Raw genomic sequence first — 19,529 nt, 5'->3', positions numbered from 1 at the left:
AGGAACACAAAAGATTGAGCTCTTTATACATTAAAGTAAAAATTAATAAAATTCCCAAAGTAAAGGAGATTTGACGAGATACATGAATTCAATTGTTAGTAACAAAACATTTATACAATTAAAATTGGGTTTTAGGATTTTGTTTATAAAAGGGTGGGGGCAAGATATAACCTGTTAAAAAGGGTAAATTAAATAAGTTAAGACAATGACTAAATTACCCCTCTATCAAGTTAGTTTTGTTAGAGTGTTAGTCATTTTGGATGAATTTAGCAACTTTTTTGAAACCTCAGTGATTCCTATGAGAAAAAAAACCTTTTTTAAATGGATCTAGCAAATATAAATAAACGTTAGAGACGATTTTAGCAATTTACTCTATTATTGGTTAAGGGAAAAGTTTACCACTCCCTGTTTAGAGAGCATCCATTCCACCCTAATAGATGGGTTGTTAACAATGAGAACAAAACTCCAAGTTTTTTTTATATGGGATCACACAATTTTAAATGTTACGTCACTAGTTCACGTAAGACCAAGGCTATATCATAAATACTCTCCTCTATAAATTTCTCTTAGTCAAAATCAAACATTTGTCATTTTATAATTTTTGGTTGTGGTGACTATGTCCCTATTGCCAAATGGCCACTCAATACATAAAAGTTGGTCCTTGGTAATTTATGTTGCTTCCAAACACATTTTATTATTATATACTTTTGAGTCCTTAACATATGATATATTTACATTGCATCTATTGAATTGGCACGTTGAAATGATTTTCCATCTTTTCGAGGAAAAAAAAAAGGAAAAGCATGAAAAATCTGTATATATTTCGGTGTGGACTCTCATTATTGTATATTTATCATGTATTATCAATTTATCATCCACCTTGCTTACTAACCAATACTGTTCGTTATAGCCATACATACAGAAACGTTGTGGAACCAAAATGTAATGAAAGATATTGATGAGAAGTTCTCCAATATTGTTGCCTATGAGTTTAGAGCCAAAATTAGGCTATGATGGTGAAACTAGGCATGAGTAGAACAAATGTGATTATATAAATAAAGATAGACTAGCTAGTAGTTCATTGATTTTCTTCAATTCAATACCAAGAACTGGTTTGGTTATGTGAAAACTATTTGGTAGATCTTGGCAACATAACATTGATGCAACACATTGAAGGAATCGGAACATACATGCGAAGGAAAACATATCGTTAATTATTTTGCATTTAATAAAAAAATTGTGAAACTCATGCAATTCATTAGTCATCTATTTATGGTTATGACCCGTTGTAATTTCTTCAAATTTTTTGTTATTTTTTTTCTTGAACCAGCCGGTTCGGCTCGGTTTTGAACTGGCGACCTCTAGAGAGCCCTAATTCTAAACTTTATTGCCACCATCATTGTCTTTCAAAATGATGTTAGTGGGAGTTGAACTTAGGACCTCAAGGAAAGAAACCAAGTGACTAACCACTAGACCAGCCCGTCAAGACTAAAAGTTTTGTTATTAGATAATATAATCAATTTTCTATTTTTTTTTTTGAAGAATATTTCTCTCGTTTCCGTCTCATGTGATAGCGATGGATTGCAATTCCGTCATCCTGCATCATCATCAGATTATCTATCTGAAAACACCAGATTGATTTAAGATTCGATCACGAAGCTTTTAGTTTCTTCCATTCTCTGATGTTGAAACTTCGACACTGTTATAAATCAAGTGTCCTTGGTCATTAATGAACCAAACTCCTCGCGACTTCGTGAAGTAGCTATACTCATGTGTCCTTGTCCATTATGGTTAGTCACTCATTCAGATCATGCACATGCATTTATATCCTTCAAAAAGTGTTAGATGGAAAAATCTCAAACTAACTTTGACCCTAAGTATGAACATTTCCGCATTGGATTCATGTTTCAAAAACCACTTTATCGGGTTGGGCTTAGAAACAACTCAACTGATTGTATTGGGTAAGATAAAATAAGAAGTTTTAATTACCAAGAATATACTAGAATTACGTAAGATAAGTAACATATATAATTACAAGTAACCTTGTGTTTGAGAAGCCAGTTCATACGCGTTAAAAATCAAAATTAAACATGAGTATAAACCAGTTCATCAATATGCACGGGTGCTGCCAGATTTTCCGGCAGTTTGAAAACTAAACCGGTGCCCTGCTTAGTCTGGGCTCTACTCTATCATACCGGTTATGTCTCTGGTATACGGTTTAACTGATAATACTAGCCTGTTTGAATCGGTATTTAAAATATTGTTTAAGAACTACTATTCTATATCATACTTATGCACTATAAACAAAATTCATTTATTATTTTCAAATCTACACCTTCATTTTAAACTTTTATAACAAACACACCACAATAATATATATCCATTGAGATAGTGAAAGGACAAACATAACAGGACATGCATAATTCATTTGAAAAAAATGAGTTCCAGACACTTCCACAAGAAGCATGTTATTGACAGCAAGGACTCCACCCCCACATATTAGCATAGACAACTTTATATTCCTTTCTATCTACAAACCTCTATTATCCAACTTTTTTATATCAAAAATTGAAATAATCTAGAATATCTTTATGTCTTAAAATATTTAACAATTAGTTAATCAGATAATCTGAATAATGTTGATACTTAAATGTCCCAAACAATATATTTTAAGTCAACATTACCATGACACCAAGCCTATCTTAATTGGGTATTTTTAAACATTATATATTATATTTTTTTTTGTCATATTTTAAAACTGTTACTATTATTTTAATTGGAATTTTTCATTATATAAAGGGGCTTTAGTGTCAGTTGCAAAGCACCAATCCAATTCTCCACATATCTTCTTTACTCTCTCCATTTCTTTTAATTTAATTTTTATTTAATTTTTGAAAAACAAAATGCCTGGAATTGCTTTTGGTCGTTTTGATGATTCCTTTAGCTTGAGCTCCATCAAGGCCTACATTGCTGAGTTCATCTCCACCCTCCTCTTCGTCTTCGCCGGTGTCGGCTCCGCGATTGCTTACGGTATCTAGTTTTTTACATGTTAAATTATTTCCCATGCAATTGTCACGTTACGTAATGTGTTGATCATTTTGTGAAATGTGCAGCCAAGTTGACCTCGGATGCCGCCCTTGACCCACCGGGTTTGGTGGCCGTGGCGGTTTGCCATGGGCTTGCACTCTTTGTCGCTGTTTCCATAGCCGCCAACATCTCTGGCGGCCATGTGAATCCAGCTGTCACCTTTGGATTGGCTGTTGGCGGTCAGATCACCATCCTAACCGGTATCTTTTATTGGATTGCCCAACTCATTGGCTCCATTGTCGCGTGCTACCTTCTTAGCTTCGTCACCGGAGGACTAGTAAGTAAAATCGGGCCGGGCTCGTTAATAATCATCTAAGTAATTAATAAATTAAATATGATTATAATACCGTAATTAAAAAAAATAAAGCTTTTGAATAAAACTATTTAAGTAGGTGTTAACTTAAAATTTGAACTCTAAACCCAAAATGATTTTTATTAAATATTTGGACACGTTGAAATGAGTCAAACGACCTCATTTGGGAAAAGGGGACACACAAAGGGTTGTACACTTGTACATCATGCATATACACTTATATCGTATTTTTTTTTAATTTTTAGGCAGTGCCAATTCACGGAGTAGCCGCAGGTGTGGGAGCGATCCAAGGTGTCGTGATGGAGATCATAATCACATTCGCCTTGGTGTACACTGTATACGCCACCGCATGTGACCCCAAGAAAGGTGCATTGGGCACAATCGCACCCCTCGCCATTGGTTTCATCGTTGGTGCCAACATTCTGGCTGCCGGCCCATTCTCTGGTGGATCAATGAACCCAGCCCGATCCTTCGGGCCGGCTGTGGCCAGTGGAGATTTCTCTGGCCACTGGATCTACTGGGTTGGCCCTCTCATCGGCGGTGGCTTAGCCGGAGTCATTTACCCCAATGTGTTTATGAGCCATGAACATGCTCCCCTTTCTAGCGAGTTTTAATTTTTCGTTGTGAATCAAGATCAATTTGGGATTGTAATAAAAGGAAGGAAAGCAATGTATTTGTTTTTCTTTCTTTTTCTATTTGTTTTTTTTTTTTAATTTGTGAAGAATTAATGGAGTTTGGTTTTTTGTTTGTCATGTGATCTATGTGTGATTCAAGGCTTTTAAGTTGATTTGAAAGATGGGTAGTGGTGGGCCTATTTTCTTTATTGGGTCCTGTTGTTTGATTCTTTTAACTATGAAGTATGAATCATTGAATGAAGTGGGCGGGCCCATTTGTTACTCAATGCATGTGATGATATCCTGTTGACTGACAACAAATAGGAGAGGAAATATATTTTGTAACACAAATAAAGTCAATTATATACTTATATACAAAATAAACTTAAATATAAAATGTATCATATAATGGTTATATAATCGTATTTTTTTAGAACGGCAACTTACACATCCAACTAATTTACTCCGACTTTTACTCCATAGTCTAGTCTAGCCCTCGACCTGTAAAGAAGGTGTCAAAATTCATGTATCAGAAACTAAAGAACTCTTTTATTATCACAAAAAATATTCACAACAACGATTACAACTATGAAAGAACAAATTTTACACTCTTCCTCATACACACAACAATCTGTTTAACCTCTCACACGATCTAACAGACACACAAACGATCTACACACAAATGATCAAGAACACGCTAAATCTGAGTTTCAATATGAAACCCTAGAGAGAGAGACAACGAAGAGAGAAGAACTATCTGCCATTCTGAACTTTGCAACATATTGTGTTCATTATATAAAACTCTAAGTAAACTTGACCCGGAACAAATACGAGCACCCGGCCTTTTAAGTCTAATATAGCCTTTTATCTCTAATATGTCATCCGGCCTTTTATCTCCTATATATCCAGCTACAAGAATCCAAGCCCAACAACAACACTTTAGCCCAACAACCTCTAATCCTTATAGCCCAGCAAGTAAACCGCATAAACCAATGAGAAAACAAAACATAATATATCAAATGTTACAGACTTATCTCAAATATTAAAACTGATGTTATATGGACTATTGTGCTGTATCTATTTCACATATTCATATTTTTTTTACCTCACACTACATCTATTTTGCATTACATATGTCTAATTATCGGATTCTTGGGTTCTTTGTTTGAATTTGGTTTAGATTGAAAGTGCCCCTATAAATAAATATACGTTAAGTAAACCTTGTTTATCAATTTTAAAATAATTGTAGAATATGAAAAAAAAAAAAAACCTAGAATTGGATGGATTGAAATTCGAATGTATTGGAATTGATATTGAATATGTTCAAGGAAATAGAATTTCTTCATTCCAACTACAAAAGAATGACAAAATGATACATAAACTTATCTAACCTCTAATCACACATAATGACTCATTAATGAGCACCAGCCTATCTACGAGCTGTATCTTCACGTGCCGGTGATTCAACTTCCATCTTCTTTCTTCTTTGTATTTGTTTCACCAGGCTGGATCGTTCTAGTTTAGATGAATATGGAGAAGGAATCTATTAGATGTACGAACCCTATCCTAGCCTTTCGTTTTAGTTTAGATGAATACGGAGAAGGAATCTATTAGATGTATGAATCCTATCCTATCCTACTAATAAACGTAAAACATAGAAAAAAACAAGAACCCACACGTTGCGACGAACCTGCCAAGTAACGAAAAATAGAGGCGTTGCGACGGGTCTGTCAAACGGGAAAACTGAAGTTGAAGATGAGTATTTTGAATGGAGGCATCAAGCACTTCAAGATGAGGACGTCGATAAAACTGAAGATAAAGATGAGTATTTTGAACAAGAATCGGAAGAAGGAGATGAGGGGAGTGTTGGGTACTTCTCATACGTAATCTGTAACACCCTAAAATGGTAATTATGCTCATTTTCATGTTAATATGATATGCTACAAGTTATAACACATACAATTTTAATATGATCGTATTCATGTTGTAAACAAGGTTATGAGTAGGAATAATTACATTAGGGTAATATTTAAGAATTATGAACTTGGTTAGTATATAAGTAAGGTTTAACTATAAGAAAGGGAATTGCCATAAATGATAAAGACTGAATCTTGAGGGGGCAAATGTGACATGAATAGAAAGTGGAAATGATAAATTAAAATTAAAACACAACCACACACATAACAGTGTGTGTGTATCGCCCAGGAGCCAAGAAAGACAAGGGAAACCCTTTTTCATCATTCAAAATTCAATTGAAGCTCTAATCTTGGTTAATACTCATGCATGTCCTTGATTTCTTAATCATCCAAGCATGCTAAAGCACTAGGTAAGTAGAATTTTATATTTTGGATGATCTTGTATGTTATGGGTCTTAAGAAATCCATGACTTAGTATGAAATTAGTAGGATGATGAACTAAGAACATCATTCAGATCATAATAAATGCTTGAATTCGACTAAATTAACATTAGAAGTGAAAACCCACTTAGGGTAAGGGTGTTATGAGGTACAATGTGAAATTCTTGAGTAAATTAGTACACGGATCATGTATGTAAAGATTGTTATGGTTCTATAATTGTTCGTGTCTCCTCTCATTCATAAGGACCCTTTAAATAGGGAGAGAAAGTACAATATACAAGGAAATAATCAACGTAATAAAGGTACATAATCTCTCCTAAAATATGTGCATAATATAACTATTCTAATAGTCCCCCGCAGTTTTAGCGTCATAGGAACGAACACTTAAACTGGATCGAAAATCTTCAAATAATGTCCGGGGAAGGCCCTTAGTAAAGATGTCAGCAAACTGAGAGGAGGAAGGCACGTGGAGAACTTTAACATGACGAATTTGAACCTTTTCACGGACGAAGTGAATATCTAACTCGACATGTTTCGTCCGATGATGTTGAACATGATTCTCGGACAGATATACTGCAGAAATATTGTCACAATAGACAATAGTGGCTTTGACAATAGGAACGTGAAGCTCAAGAAGTAGATTACGAAGCCAACTGGCTTCAGCCACGGCATTAGCAACTCCTCGGTATTCAGCTTCTGCACTAGACCTTGAGATTGTATGTTGCCTTTTAGAAGACCATGAAATTAAATTGTCACCCAAGAATACACAGTAGCCGGAGGTTGAGCGTCGAGAGTCCGGACACCCACCCCAATCGGCGTCAGAATATGCCGTTAGGCTTGTGGAGGATGTAGCAGACAACCGAAGACCATGAGTGATAGTGCCCTGTAAATACCCTAGTATACGTTTGAGAAAGGCAAAATGGGGTTCCCGAGGGGCGTGCATAAACAAGCATATCTGTTGAACAGCATAGGTGATGTCAGGTCTAGTGAAGGTGAGATATTGTAGAGCACCGGCAAGACTGCGATATAAAGTAGCATCCGCTATGAGTTCACCGTCAGAAGCCGAAAGTTTAGAGTTGGTGTCACAAGGAGTAGCGCATGGTTTGCAGCCTGTCATGTTTGCCCTATGCAAAATATCACGGGTGTATTGAGCTTGAGACAAAAATAATCCCGTAGAATCCCGAGTGGCAGTAATACCCAAGAAGTGATAAAGCTGACCTAAGTCTGTCATTGCAAATTCTCTGGATAACATGGTTATGATGGAGGTAAGCAGCATTGAATCAGAAGCTGTGAGAACAATGTCATCCAAATATAAAAGGAGGTATGCCATGCGATTACCCCGTCAGTAAATAAACAGTGACGAATCACAAATGCTGCTCCGAAAACCATGAGAAATAAGAAAACCAGAGAACTGAGTAAACCATGCGCGAGGAGCTTGCTTTAGACCATATAACGACTTTCGAAGACGACATACAAAGTCAGGAAATTGTTTATCTACGAACCCCGGAGGTTGGTGCATGTACACGGTCTCTTCCAAATTGCCATGTAGAAAGGCATTTTTGACATCCAACTGGTGTATTGGCCAATTACGTGAGACGGCCAAACTTAAAACCGTGCGTATGGAGGCCGGCTTAACTACCGGACTAAATGTTTCCTGACAATCAATACCCACTGTTTGTGACTTTCCATTAACCACAAGGCGTGCTTTATATTGTTCCAACGAACCATCAGATTTGAATTTATGTCTGAATAACCACATACACCGTATAATTGGCGGCCCAACTGGTTTAGGGACCAAATCCCACGTCTTGTTTTCCTGCAAAGCACTAAATTCATTGGTCATAGCCTTTTGCCAATTAGGATCCGAGTAGGCTTTATGGTAGGAAGTAGGAAGGGGTGAGATGGTGGAGGGATGGTCAGTGGTGGAAAGGTTGAATTTTGGGTTGGGTTTTAAGATACCCAGTTTAGCACGAGTAATCATGGGGTGCTGGTTGGGGGCAGGAGGTGGAGACGGTTCATGGGAGGACACAGGCGAGGTGGGCGGAGTTTGAGGAGGGGAGGGATTGGTTGTTGGGCCAGGGGAGTGTTGGGCCGAGTTGGGAGCAGGTATAGGGCTGGAGGTATGTTGGGCCGATAAAGGTGAGGAAGGAGTGTGGTGAACGGGGCCGGATGATGTAGTGGTAGCTGGGCCGAATGGGTATGGGTCGTCCTCTAGAAACTGATAACTGGGTAGAGGAGTAGGATGTGGGTATGGAAAGTCGGTTTCGTCGAAAACAACGTGACGCGATATATGAACGCGTCCGGTGATGGGGTCAAGACACCGGTATCCCCGAAAATTGGAGGGGTAACCAAGAAAAATACACTTGGAGGATCGAGGAAGGAGTTTGTTTGGTTGAGTTGCGGAAGCGTTTGGGTAACACGCGCACCCAAATACACGTAGATGATCATAGGTGGGGTGACGTTGGTAGAGAGCAAATGCGGGTGTGAGGTGGCGAAGTTTGGCGGTGGGCAAGATGTTGTGAAGGTATGCGGAGACATGGAGAGCTTCGACCCAAAAGGTGGGGGGTAATTGGGCCTGGACAAGAAGAGCCCGAATAATATTGTTAAGGCGCCGAAGCATCCTTTCGGCTTTGCCGTTTTGTGGTGAGGTTTGAGGGCATGAGAACCGAAGGACCATGCTGTGATTAGAAGCAAAGGTTTTAAAATTGTGGTTGTCGAACTCACCACCTAAATCACACTGGAATGTTTTAATTAAACGATTAAATTGTGTGTGGATAAGTTTGTGAAATTTGGCAAAGGTTGCAAAGGTTTCTGATTTAAATTTCAAGGGATAAACCCATACATATTGTGTAAAGTTATCGATGAGGACCATATAATATTTATAACCGGTTTTGCTGTAAATAGGTGAGGTCCAAAGGTCACAGTGTATAATGTCAAAGGGAGCAAAAGTGACTGAAACCGAATCATTAAAAGGCAAACGATGACTATTAGCAATTTGACATGAGGAACAAACAAAAGAACCATGAGTTTTATTACATTGAATAAACTTGTTACGAGAAAGAAAGTCTAAAATAGTGGCTCCCGGATGGCCGAGACGATTATGCCAAGAAAGTGGAGGTGATGTAGAAACGAAGGCGGATGAAGGTGGCGTGAATGGATATAAGTCCCCCGTGCTATCATGGCGAGAAAGAAGGGTGCCTGTCTTGAGGTCCTTCAAAGAAAAAACCAAACGGATCAAATTCAATACTAACATGGTTATCACGAGTAAATTTTCTGACAGATAATAAATCTTTGATAACGGTGGGTGAGTGAAGGACGTTGTTTAATTGGTAAGATTTGTTTGAGACAAGGTGGGTGGTGTTACCGGATCCGTTAATTGGCAATTTTTGGCCGTTACCAACAAGCATAGTACTAGAGGAAATAGACAAAGGAGTTGATATTTTACCAGCGTGAGCCGTGATGTGAGATGACGCGCCGGTGTCCATGTTCCACAAGCGGTCCGGAAATTCTTGAACTTGTATCATGGAGAGAGCCGTTCCAAGGTCGGTGGGACTGAGAGCATTAAGTGCATTAGGATCAGAGAACTGGGCTGATTGAGGAGGTTGGGCCGGATAACCAGGCTGTTGCGGCGGGTGCATGGCGGTTTGGAACTGGGCTTGTTAATAGGCCACGTGGGCCTGGTTATAGGGCTGTTGGAATGGAACCGGTGGTTGGGTTGGGGCCCAAGCTTGGGACGGGTATGGCGTAGGGGGAGGGGTCCAGTTACTGTATTGGGCCGGTAGGTTGTAAGAATTGGGTTGTTGTGGGCTGTAAGAATTGGGTTGTTGTGGGTACCAGGTATGTTGGTTTGGGTTACGGTAGTTGCGGCCGTGACCCCGGCCAAGATAACCACGACCACGTCCACGACTCCGGTTGGGATCATAGGTGTTGGGTGGGGTGCTAGAGTAGCGATTTGGTTCGGTAGGGTAGCGAGTTGGTTCAGTGGGATTAGGGTCATTAGTTGATGGGTTGGAGTTGGGTGTGGAGACAAGAGCCGATTGGGTTTGGTTTAAGCGTGCCTGTTGGCGTTGTTGTTCCTTCTGTAAACTGGTGCGAGCCTCGTTCCATGAGGGGGAAGTTTGGTTGATGATAGCAGTCGTGACCTCATACTCGGTGGGAAGGCCACGTACCAATTGCATGACCAGCCGAGCCTCGCTAACGGGAAAGCCTACATCACCTAATTGATCGGCGATTTCCTTTAACTTCTGACAATAATCATCCAAGGATGAGCATGCACTGAGGGTTAGGTTCGTAAACTCATGTTCGAGTGTTGTAGCACGCGATCCTTTATTGTTGAGAAAAATATTCTCAAGTTTAACCCAAGCGGAACGAGCAATAGCCTCTGTTTCAAGAACGCGGACCATGAGAGCATCCGATAACGTAGCATATATCCACTGAAGAATAAGGGCATCGATCTCGTACCATGCTGCATGGCCTTCATCGGATTCCTCGGGAGGATCCGTGCCGTCAATATGGTCCAAAACCTTGTAGGCTTTGGCATGCAGTTTGAATAATTTTACCCACGACGAATAAGTTACCGTCGTGCCATCAAGAGTGCGGATCTTGTTTTGAACGTTAGTGACGGTATAGGCCGGGTGAAGGGGGTGTGAGCGGGGGTTTGCTTGTTGCTGGATGATTGTTTTTCGGGTGGTGGAGTGTCGCCGGTCATGACTGTCGAAACAGAGGTGGCGAACTAGGGAAGGGAAAAAAGAAAAAGCGGCTAGGGTTTTGCAGAGCAAGGCTCTGATACCATAAAGATTGTTATGGTTCTATAATTGTTCGTGTCTCCTCTCATTCATAAGGACCCTTTAAATAGGGAGAGAAAGTACAATATACAAGGAAATAATCAACGTAATAAAGGTACATAATCTCTCCTAAAATATGTGCATAATATAACTATTCTAATAGTATGATGATGTTATAATGAGAACTTGTTAGTTGGAACTGATTTAAATGGCATGATTTATGAGATTCGAGTTAATTTGATGTTCTTGTTGATCTTGATATGATTTGGTAGAAGTTGTGCAAATGATACTTGTACTTTATGCTTTAAAAATGGTATGCGCGCCAAGTGTTTGTTAAAATGCTTGAATGAAATTATCATATGTTATTACTATTTTAAATTATTAGAAATTGCAAACTTTAGTTGTTCACTTGATTGTGTTAAGAATGGAACGAAAAGAATGGCCTAAGATTAAAGAAAATGAGTTTTGATTATAGGAGTTAAGGAAGAAAGTTCAAGTCGTGCCGGAACACAAGCTAGCAACGACAAAGGTAAGTTCTTTGCTTACAAATATTACTAGCATGCTTTAAGGTAAAATGTTATTACTCTACAATCGAATCCGCATACTTGCAACAAGTAGGTATAAGTCAAATACATGATATGGATATGGGTGAATGAGTTAGAAAGGATGATGTGTCATGTTGAGAACTTCATGTTTGGATAAAGGTTTAAAAAGGTCTTCTTGTAGTTCGACTAGTAACTTGATATTGTATGATCTATTTAATTGAAATGTCTAATTGGTTGGTCGTATGTAGGTAAAGCTACTTGATGGATAGCATATTTGGATCGAACATCTTTTGATGCACGCTTCCGCAAGGATCTTTGTTGTGGTCTAAACTTTTGTTAAACAATGTCTATGTTAAAAACGGGTTTTTTGTAAGTAACTTAAACCGGTTGTTATTAGATGTTAAACTTCGTTGGTTTAGAATGTTTGGGATGTAAACTATTTTTTTTTTGTAAATTTTTTATTAGCTACCATGTAATTAAATGTAGAATTTTCCTTTGGAATTATTCGACCCGTTTGATTTTTGTCACATGAAGCTCGTTAGTGTCTTTTAAAGTTCTAGACCTTACAAGTTGGTATCAGAGCCTAGGTTTGAGAGATTCGAGTAAGTTATGGTGCTCGAACTCAAACCGAAAGCTCTTGTGAAAGTGTGTTCGTTCCAAAGCGCCACGCAAGTAAGTAATTTAAGGATTTCATACTTGTAGATAGAAACGGGAATGGGTTATGGTTTAGTTACTAGCATAACATGGGTTGGGACGTTATAGGATGTTATGGAGGGTTTCGGGACTGCACAAGACCATTTCGGGTTGGAGAGAAAACCCGGGAATGAAAATTTTTGGTCAAACAGCATCCGCACATCAGAGAGCCCGTCGGCGACGGCCTCTATGCCGTCGGCGACGGCACCCCCTCATCCGACGCGTTAAATACCTGCCTACGGGCAAAAGGCAGCGACGGGACTTTCCCGAGCCCGTCGGCGACGCACCCGGTGCCATCGGCGACGGGTCCCCCATGTTTGCTTTTGCTGAAATTGTTTGTTTACTATGCTAAGTCCCTTAGTTCAGTTCTGGCATTCGTTAAACACAAGGAACGCTCCAAATTGACTATGAAACTAAGAAATTCAAGATAGCTATTATGTTTTAATGATGAATATGCGAAAGAATGAGAAGTTCTTACATACGAATGGATGAAGTAATTAACACATTTAGAATGTATGTAAAGAAAGATTTGATGGGTTTATGACTCGTGAGAATGAAATTATTAAGAACTAATGATATATAGAAAGATGAGGAGAATGAATGTAACAATGATTAACATGAACGTTTAAATTGTAGATGGCAAGTGAAGGAAACACGGATACCACAGAACGTATAACTCGAAACGAGTTAAACAAGATGATTTCGGATGAAGTAACGAAGGCATTTGATGCAAACGTTTCAAAGCTAGCACAAGAAGTGGAAGGCCAAGTACTAAGTACGGTGGAGACTATGATAACGAGCAAGGTGGATGAGTTAAAAGAAATGATAACCGGGATTCGAGGCAAAAAGGAAGCACGACGGTGCACCTACAAGGATTTCATGGCATGTAAGCCTACAACTTATAATGGGGAAATTGATCCCATCGAATGCTAAAGATGGATAGCTAACATGGAGGGAGTGTTCATTCGAAGTCATTGTGACAAAGAAGATCAAGTTATGTTTGCCACAAGGCAACTTTTACGAAGGGCTAAAGATTGGTGGGATTCGTATAGTAAAGAGATCGGAGAGGATAGAGTTCAAACTTTGACTTTGCAAGAATTCAAACAACCTTTTATTAAGTACCATTGTCCACAATCAGCCGTGGATCGAATCCAAGAAGACTTTCTCCGACTCCGACAAAAGGATGAATCAGTCAATGAGATCACGAACACTTTCCTCGATCAGTTAAAGTTTTGCGAAGAAATAGTCGGAACGGAGAGGAAGAAGATTATCCGTTATCATGGCATGCTTAAGGCTGAAATTCAGGAGTTCATAACTCCTTCTAAATGTGAAACCTTGGATGAGATCATTGACCTGGCAAGGGAAAGGGAAATTGAGATAAAGAGGCAAAATGAACGTGGGGAGAAAAGGCAAGCCGGAGAGGGGTCAACACAAGGCTCTTCTAAGAAACCTAAAACACATGATCAAGGAAAGAAAGAAGCTTCCAAAGGAGGGTTTCCACGATGTAAGACATGTGGAAAAAGCCATTCGGGTGAATGTTTATTGGGAAGGAAAGGGTGTTACAACTGCGGACAAGAAGGGCATCCGTACTATAATTGTCCAAATCCCAAGAGGGTGTGCTATAACTGTAATGAATCGGGCCATGTGAAGGCCGAATGCCCAAAGCTTAAACAAGGGGTGAAGAAAGAAGGAAAGAAGGAAGAACCCGCTAAAGCTAAAGGAAGAATGTTTCAAATCTCTACAGAAGAAGCTAGAGCTCATCCGAATGCGGTGTCAGGTATTTTTATGATAAACTCTATACCCACTTATGTGTTGTTTGATACCGGGGCTAGTAAATCATTCATTTCTAGCGAGTTTGCATATTCCCCTTTGTTCACAATAGAAAGAATGCCTACACCACTTGAAGTAGAAATTGCCGATTGTAAGAGTTACCTTTTGCACGAAATATGTAGAAATTGTAGAATCACCATAGAGGACGAAGATTTTGATATTGATTTGACTCCCATGGTCTTGGGAGAATTTAAGGTAGTGGTAGGTATGGATTGGTTATCCCGTTATCACGCGAAAATCTTATGCGAACGCAAAATTATTCATGTGACATCTCCTAAAGGGAAGCGAGTAACCATTCATGGGGAAAGGGAAGTAGGGGCAAAATTCTGTACTATCTTAGAAGCAGTTAAGTACGTGAGGAATGGAAGTAAGGCATTTTTAGCCTATGTTCTCGATACGAAATTAGGAGTCTCAAGAATTGAAGATACTAAGGTAGTGAATGAATACCCGGATGTGTTTCCGGATGAATTGCCGGGACTTCCACCCGAGCGGGAAGTCGAATTCCGTATCGAGTTAGAACCAAATGCCAAACCGGTAGCCAAAGCCCCTTACCGGTTGGCACCCGCGGAAGTACGAGAATTGAAGGCCCACTTACAAGAACTTTTTGACAAGGGATTCATACGCCCTAGCGTGTCCCCGTGGGGAGCACCTGTTTTGTTCGTTAAAAAGAAGGATGGATCGATGAGAATGTGCATCGACTATCGTGAACTTAACAAACTCACGGTAAAGAACCGATACCCTCTTTCGAGAATAGATGATCTTTTTGATCAACTACAAGGGGCAAGTTGGTTCTCAAAAATTGACTTGCGATCGGGCTACCATCAAGTACGAGTAAGAGAAGAGGACGTACCTAAGACTGCGTTCAGAACTTGCTACGGACATTATGAATTTTCAGTAATGTCATTCGGGTTAACTAACACTCCGGCAGCTTTTATGGATCTAATGAATAGGGTATGCCGAAATATGTTGGATCAGTTCGTCATAGTGTTTATTGATGACATTTTAGTATACTCTCGTAGCGAGTCTGAACATGCAAGTCATCTACGTCAGGTACTTGAGACGCTTCGAAGGGAAAGATTATATGCTAAGTTTTCTAAATGTGCGTTTTGGCTCAGGGAAGTGTAGTTTTTAGGTCACGTAATTAGTGAAAAGGGAATTTTGGTGGATCCTTCTAAGGTGGAAGCCGTGATAAAATGGGTACCCCCGAAGAATGTTAGTGAAGTAAGAAGTTTCCTAGGTCTAGCCGGCTATTATCAGAGATTTATCCAAGACTTCTCCAAAATAGCCCTTCCTTTAACTAAGCTGACAAAGAAAGAAGAAAGGTTCGAATGGAGTGATGATCAACAGAAGGCTTTTCGAATGTTAAAGGAGAAATTGTCAAGCTCTCCCGTATTAACCCTGCCAGAGGGAACGGAAGACTTAGTTGTATACGCGGACGCATCTCATCAAGGGTTGGGTTGTGTCTTGATGCAACGAGGCAAAGTTATTGCCTACGCTTCAAGACAACTAAAGCAACATGAAATTAACTATCCAACCCACGATCTTGAACTGGCGGCGGTAGTGTTTGCCTTAAAAATCTGGAGGCATTATTTGTATGGAAGGAAGTGTACAATTTATTCAGACCACAAAAGCCTTAAATACTTCTTCGAGCAGAAAGATCTCAATATGAGGCAACGGAGATGGTTGGAATTGATTAAGGATTATGACTGTGACATTCTTTACCATCCGGGTAAAGCTAATGTTGTGGCGGATGCACTTAGCCGGAAGGAATACCCACCACCTATCCGAGTGAAATCGATGAGAATGATAGTTATCCCAAATCTTCTTGGAACAATACGAGAGGCGCAAGATAAGTCCTTAAATGTTGGTGATCCGAAAAGTGAAAGAACGAAAGGGTTTGAAAATAAATTTGAAGTAAACGCGAGTGGGTTAAGAACGAGGTTTGGGCGGGTTTGGATACCGCGACACTATGAAGCAAAGACTTTATTATTGGAAGAAGCACACAAGTCCCGTTACTCGGTTCATCCGGGAGCCACTAAAATGTACCGGGATTTGAAAGAAAATTATTGGTGGCCGGGAATGAAACGCGACATTGTTAAGTATGTATCTAAATGCTTGACATGTTCTCAAGTAAAGGCGGAACATCAAAAACCATACGGGAAATTGCAACCCTTAGAAATCCCGGTATGGAAATGGGAAAATGTAACCATGGACCTTGTAACCAAACTACCGAAAACAAAGAAAGGGCATGACGCAATATGGGTCATTGTTGACCGCCTTACTAAAAGCGCCCATTTCCTACCCATTCGGGAGACTTTTTCCTCGGAAAGGTTAGCGGAAATTTATGTGAATGAGATTGTTTCTCGCCATGGTGTACCGGTGTCTATTGTTTCAGACAGGGATACGCGATTCAACTCCCGTTACTGGCGGAAATTTCATGAAGGAATGGGTACCCAATTGCATGTAAGTACCGCATACCACCCACAAACGGATGGCCAATCCGAACGAACGATTCAAACTCTCATAGACATGTTGAGAGCATGCGTGATGGATTTCGGGGGAAACTGGGATGAACATTTGCCATTAGTGGAATTTTCGTATAATAACAGCTACCAAAGTAGCATACAAATGGCGCCATATGAAATGTTGTATGGGAGAAGGTGTAGAACCCCTGTTTGTTGGGGAGAAGTGGGACAAAGAGAACTCACACCAAATGATGTAGTGGCGATAACTAATGAAAAGATCGACATCGTACGGGCTCGATTAAAAGCGGCGCAAGACCGACAAAAGTCCTATGCGGATAAAAGAAGACGCCCTATTGAGTTCCAAGTGGGGGACCGAGTGTTCCTGAAGGTGTCCCCGTGGAAAGGCATAATTCGATTCCGTAAGCGAGGAAAGTTGGGTCCCCAATATATCGGACCGTTCGAGATTTTAGCTCGAGTTGGAAAGGTAGCCTACCGTTTAGAACTACCCTCATCGTTAGAAGGAATCCACAGCACTTTTCACGTGTCACAATTGCGGAAGTGTTTAACGGATGAAACGGCTCATGTACCCCTTGAAGACATTGAAATAGATGAGAAGATGAATTACATAGAAAGGCCGGTAGCCATAAGGGATTCCAAGATAAAGACTCTTCGCAACAAAGAAATCAAGCAAGTATTGGTCCAATGGCAACACAGAAAGGGGTCGGATCTCACTTGGGAACCGGAGAATGAAATGAGGAAGTTCTACCCGTCTTTATTTGGTACGTGAATCAGGTTTCGGGGACGAAACCTTCTTTAAGGGGGGTGAACTTGTAACACCCCAAAATGGTAATTATGCTCATTTTCATGTTAATATGATATGCTACAAGTTATAACACATACAATTTTAATATGATCGTATTCATGTTGTAAACAAGGTTATGAGTAGGAATAATTACATTAGGGTAATATTTAAGAATTATGAACTTGGTTAGTATATAAGTAAGGTTTAACTATAAGAAAGGGAATTGCCATAAATGATAAAGACTGAATCTTGAGGGGGCAAATGTGACATGAATAGAAAGTGGAAATGATAAATTAAAATTAAAACACAACCACACACATAACAGTGTGTGTGTATCGCCCATGAGCCAAGAAAGACAAGGGAAACCCTTTTTCATCATTCAAAATTCAATTGAAGCTCTAATCTTGGTTAATACTCATGCATGTCCTTGATTTCTTAATCATCCAAGCATGATAAAGCCCCAGGTAAGTAGAATTTTATATTTTGGATGATCTTGTATGTTATGGGTCTTAAGAAATCCATGAGTTAGTATGAAATTAGTAGGATGATGAACTAAGAACATCATTCAGATCATAATAAATGCTTGAATTCGACTAAATTAACATTAGAAGTGAAAACCCACTTAGGGTAAGGGTGTTATGAGGTACAATGTGAAATTCTTGAGTAAAATTAGTACACGAATCATGTATGATGATGTTATGATGAGAACTTGTTAGTTGGAACTGATTTAAATGGCATGATTTATGAGATTTGAGTTAATTTGATGTTCTTGTTGATCTTGATATGATTTGGTTGAAGTTGTGCAAATGATACTTGTACTTTATGCTTTAAAAATGGTATGCGCGCCAAGTGTTTGTTAAAATGCTTGAATGAAATTATCATGTGTTATTACTATGTTAAATTATTAGAAATTGCAAACTTTAGTTGTTCACTTGATTGTGTTAAGAATGGAACGAAAAGAATGGCCTAAGATGAAAGAAAATGATTTTTGATTATAGGAGTTAAGGAAGAAAGTTCAAGTCGTGCCGGAACACAAGCTAGCAACGACAAAGGTAAGTTCTTTGCTTACAAATATTACTAGCATGCTTTAAGGTAAAATGTTATTACTCTACAATCGAATCCGCATACTTGCAACAAGTAGGTATAAGTCAAATACATGATATGGATATGGGTGAATGAGTTAGAAAGGATGATGTGTCATGTTGAGAACTTCATGTTTGGATAAAGGTTTAAAAAGGTCTTCTTGTAGTTCGACTAGTAACTTGATATTGTATGATCTATTTAATTGAAATGTCTAATTGGTTGGTCGTATGTAGGTAAAGCTACTTGATGGATAGCATATTTGGATCGAACATCTTTTGATGCACGCTTCCGCAAGGATCTTTGTTGTGGTCTAAACTTTTGTTAAACAATGTCTATGTTAAAAACGGGTTTTTTGTAAGTAACTTAAACCGGTTGTTATTAGATGTTAAACTTCGTTGGTTTAGAATGTTTGGGATGTAAACTATTTTTTTTTTGTAAATTTTTTATTAGCTACCATGTAATTAAATGTAGAATTTTCCTTTGGAATTATTCGACCCGTTTGATTTTTGTCACATGAAGCTCGTTAGTGTCTTTTAAAGTTCTAGACCTTACATAATTCCATCGGATGATGAGTTCTGAATGATGATTTCCTGTTTTATGGCGTTTTATGCTTTAGGATTTCTTTTGTTTTAAGATTAATGAATGAATAAATTATTAATCTATGAAAACACCAATAATTGCGTGTTAAATGGTTTGGGGCAATTTCAATAGTTAAAAAGGGATGGCTAAAAGGTAATTAATAACAAATAAAACGCAAAAAAATAAAACCTCAATATAATATTAACGTGAAAAATTTGTTATCAAATACGCAATTGCAAACATTAAAATATAAAAACAAAATCTTTTTAAAAACGACAAAGCTATTCTTCACTTGCATCCACTATTATTCGAAGACCGTGTAAATCTTCTTTTAATTACCGGCTCCTTGCATGCGGATGCATAACGTCCCAAATTAT

General features: G+C 39.0%; 2 protein-coding genes and 1 long non-coding RNA gene across 3 annotated transcripts; 2 read left to right on the top strand and 1 right to left on the bottom strand.

Moving 5' to 3' along the window:
- Positions 1-2,803: 2,803 nt before the first annotated feature.
- LOC110894233 (aquaporin TIP2-1) lies at positions 2,804-4,223 on the top strand. The gene is made up of 3 exons (XM_022141429.1): positions 2,804-3,030; positions 3,114-3,364; positions 3,646-4,223. Exons 1-3 carry the CDS (start codon positions 2,904-2,906, stop codon positions 4,012-4,014), a joined length of 747 nt encoding a protein of 248 aa, XP_021997121.1. The 5' UTR covers positions 2,804-2,903; the 3' UTR covers positions 4,015-4,223.
- Positions 4,224-6,714: 2,491 nt separating this feature from the next.
- LOC110892498 (uncharacterized mitochondrial protein AtMg00810-like) lies at positions 6,715-7,701 on the bottom strand. The gene has a single exon (XM_022139658.1). The coding sequence runs from the start codon at positions 7,699-7,701 to the stop codon at positions 6,715-6,717; it is 987 nt and encodes a 328-aa protein (XP_021995350.1).
- Positions 7,702-17,825: 10,124 nt separating this feature from the next.
- Positions 17,826-19,062, top strand: LOC118484805. Its single transcript, XR_004874508.1, has 3 exons — positions 17,826-17,954; positions 18,489-18,542; positions 18,807-19,062. It is a non-coding gene; the product is annotated as an uncharacterized LOC118484805 (long non-coding RNA).
- The last annotated feature ends 467 nt before the right edge of the window (positions 19,063-19,529 follow it).

This window comes from Helianthus annuus, chromosome 12 (assembly GCF_002127325.2).
Source record: "Helianthus annuus cultivar XRQ/B chromosome 12, HanXRQr2.0-SUNRISE, whole genome shotgun sequence".
Classification (NCBI taxonomy): domain Eukaryota; kingdom Viridiplantae; phylum Streptophyta; class Magnoliopsida; order Asterales; family Asteraceae; genus Helianthus; species Helianthus annuus.
The sequence above is the reverse complement of the archived record's forward strand: the minus strand, read 5'-3'. Positions and strand labels throughout refer to the sequence as shown.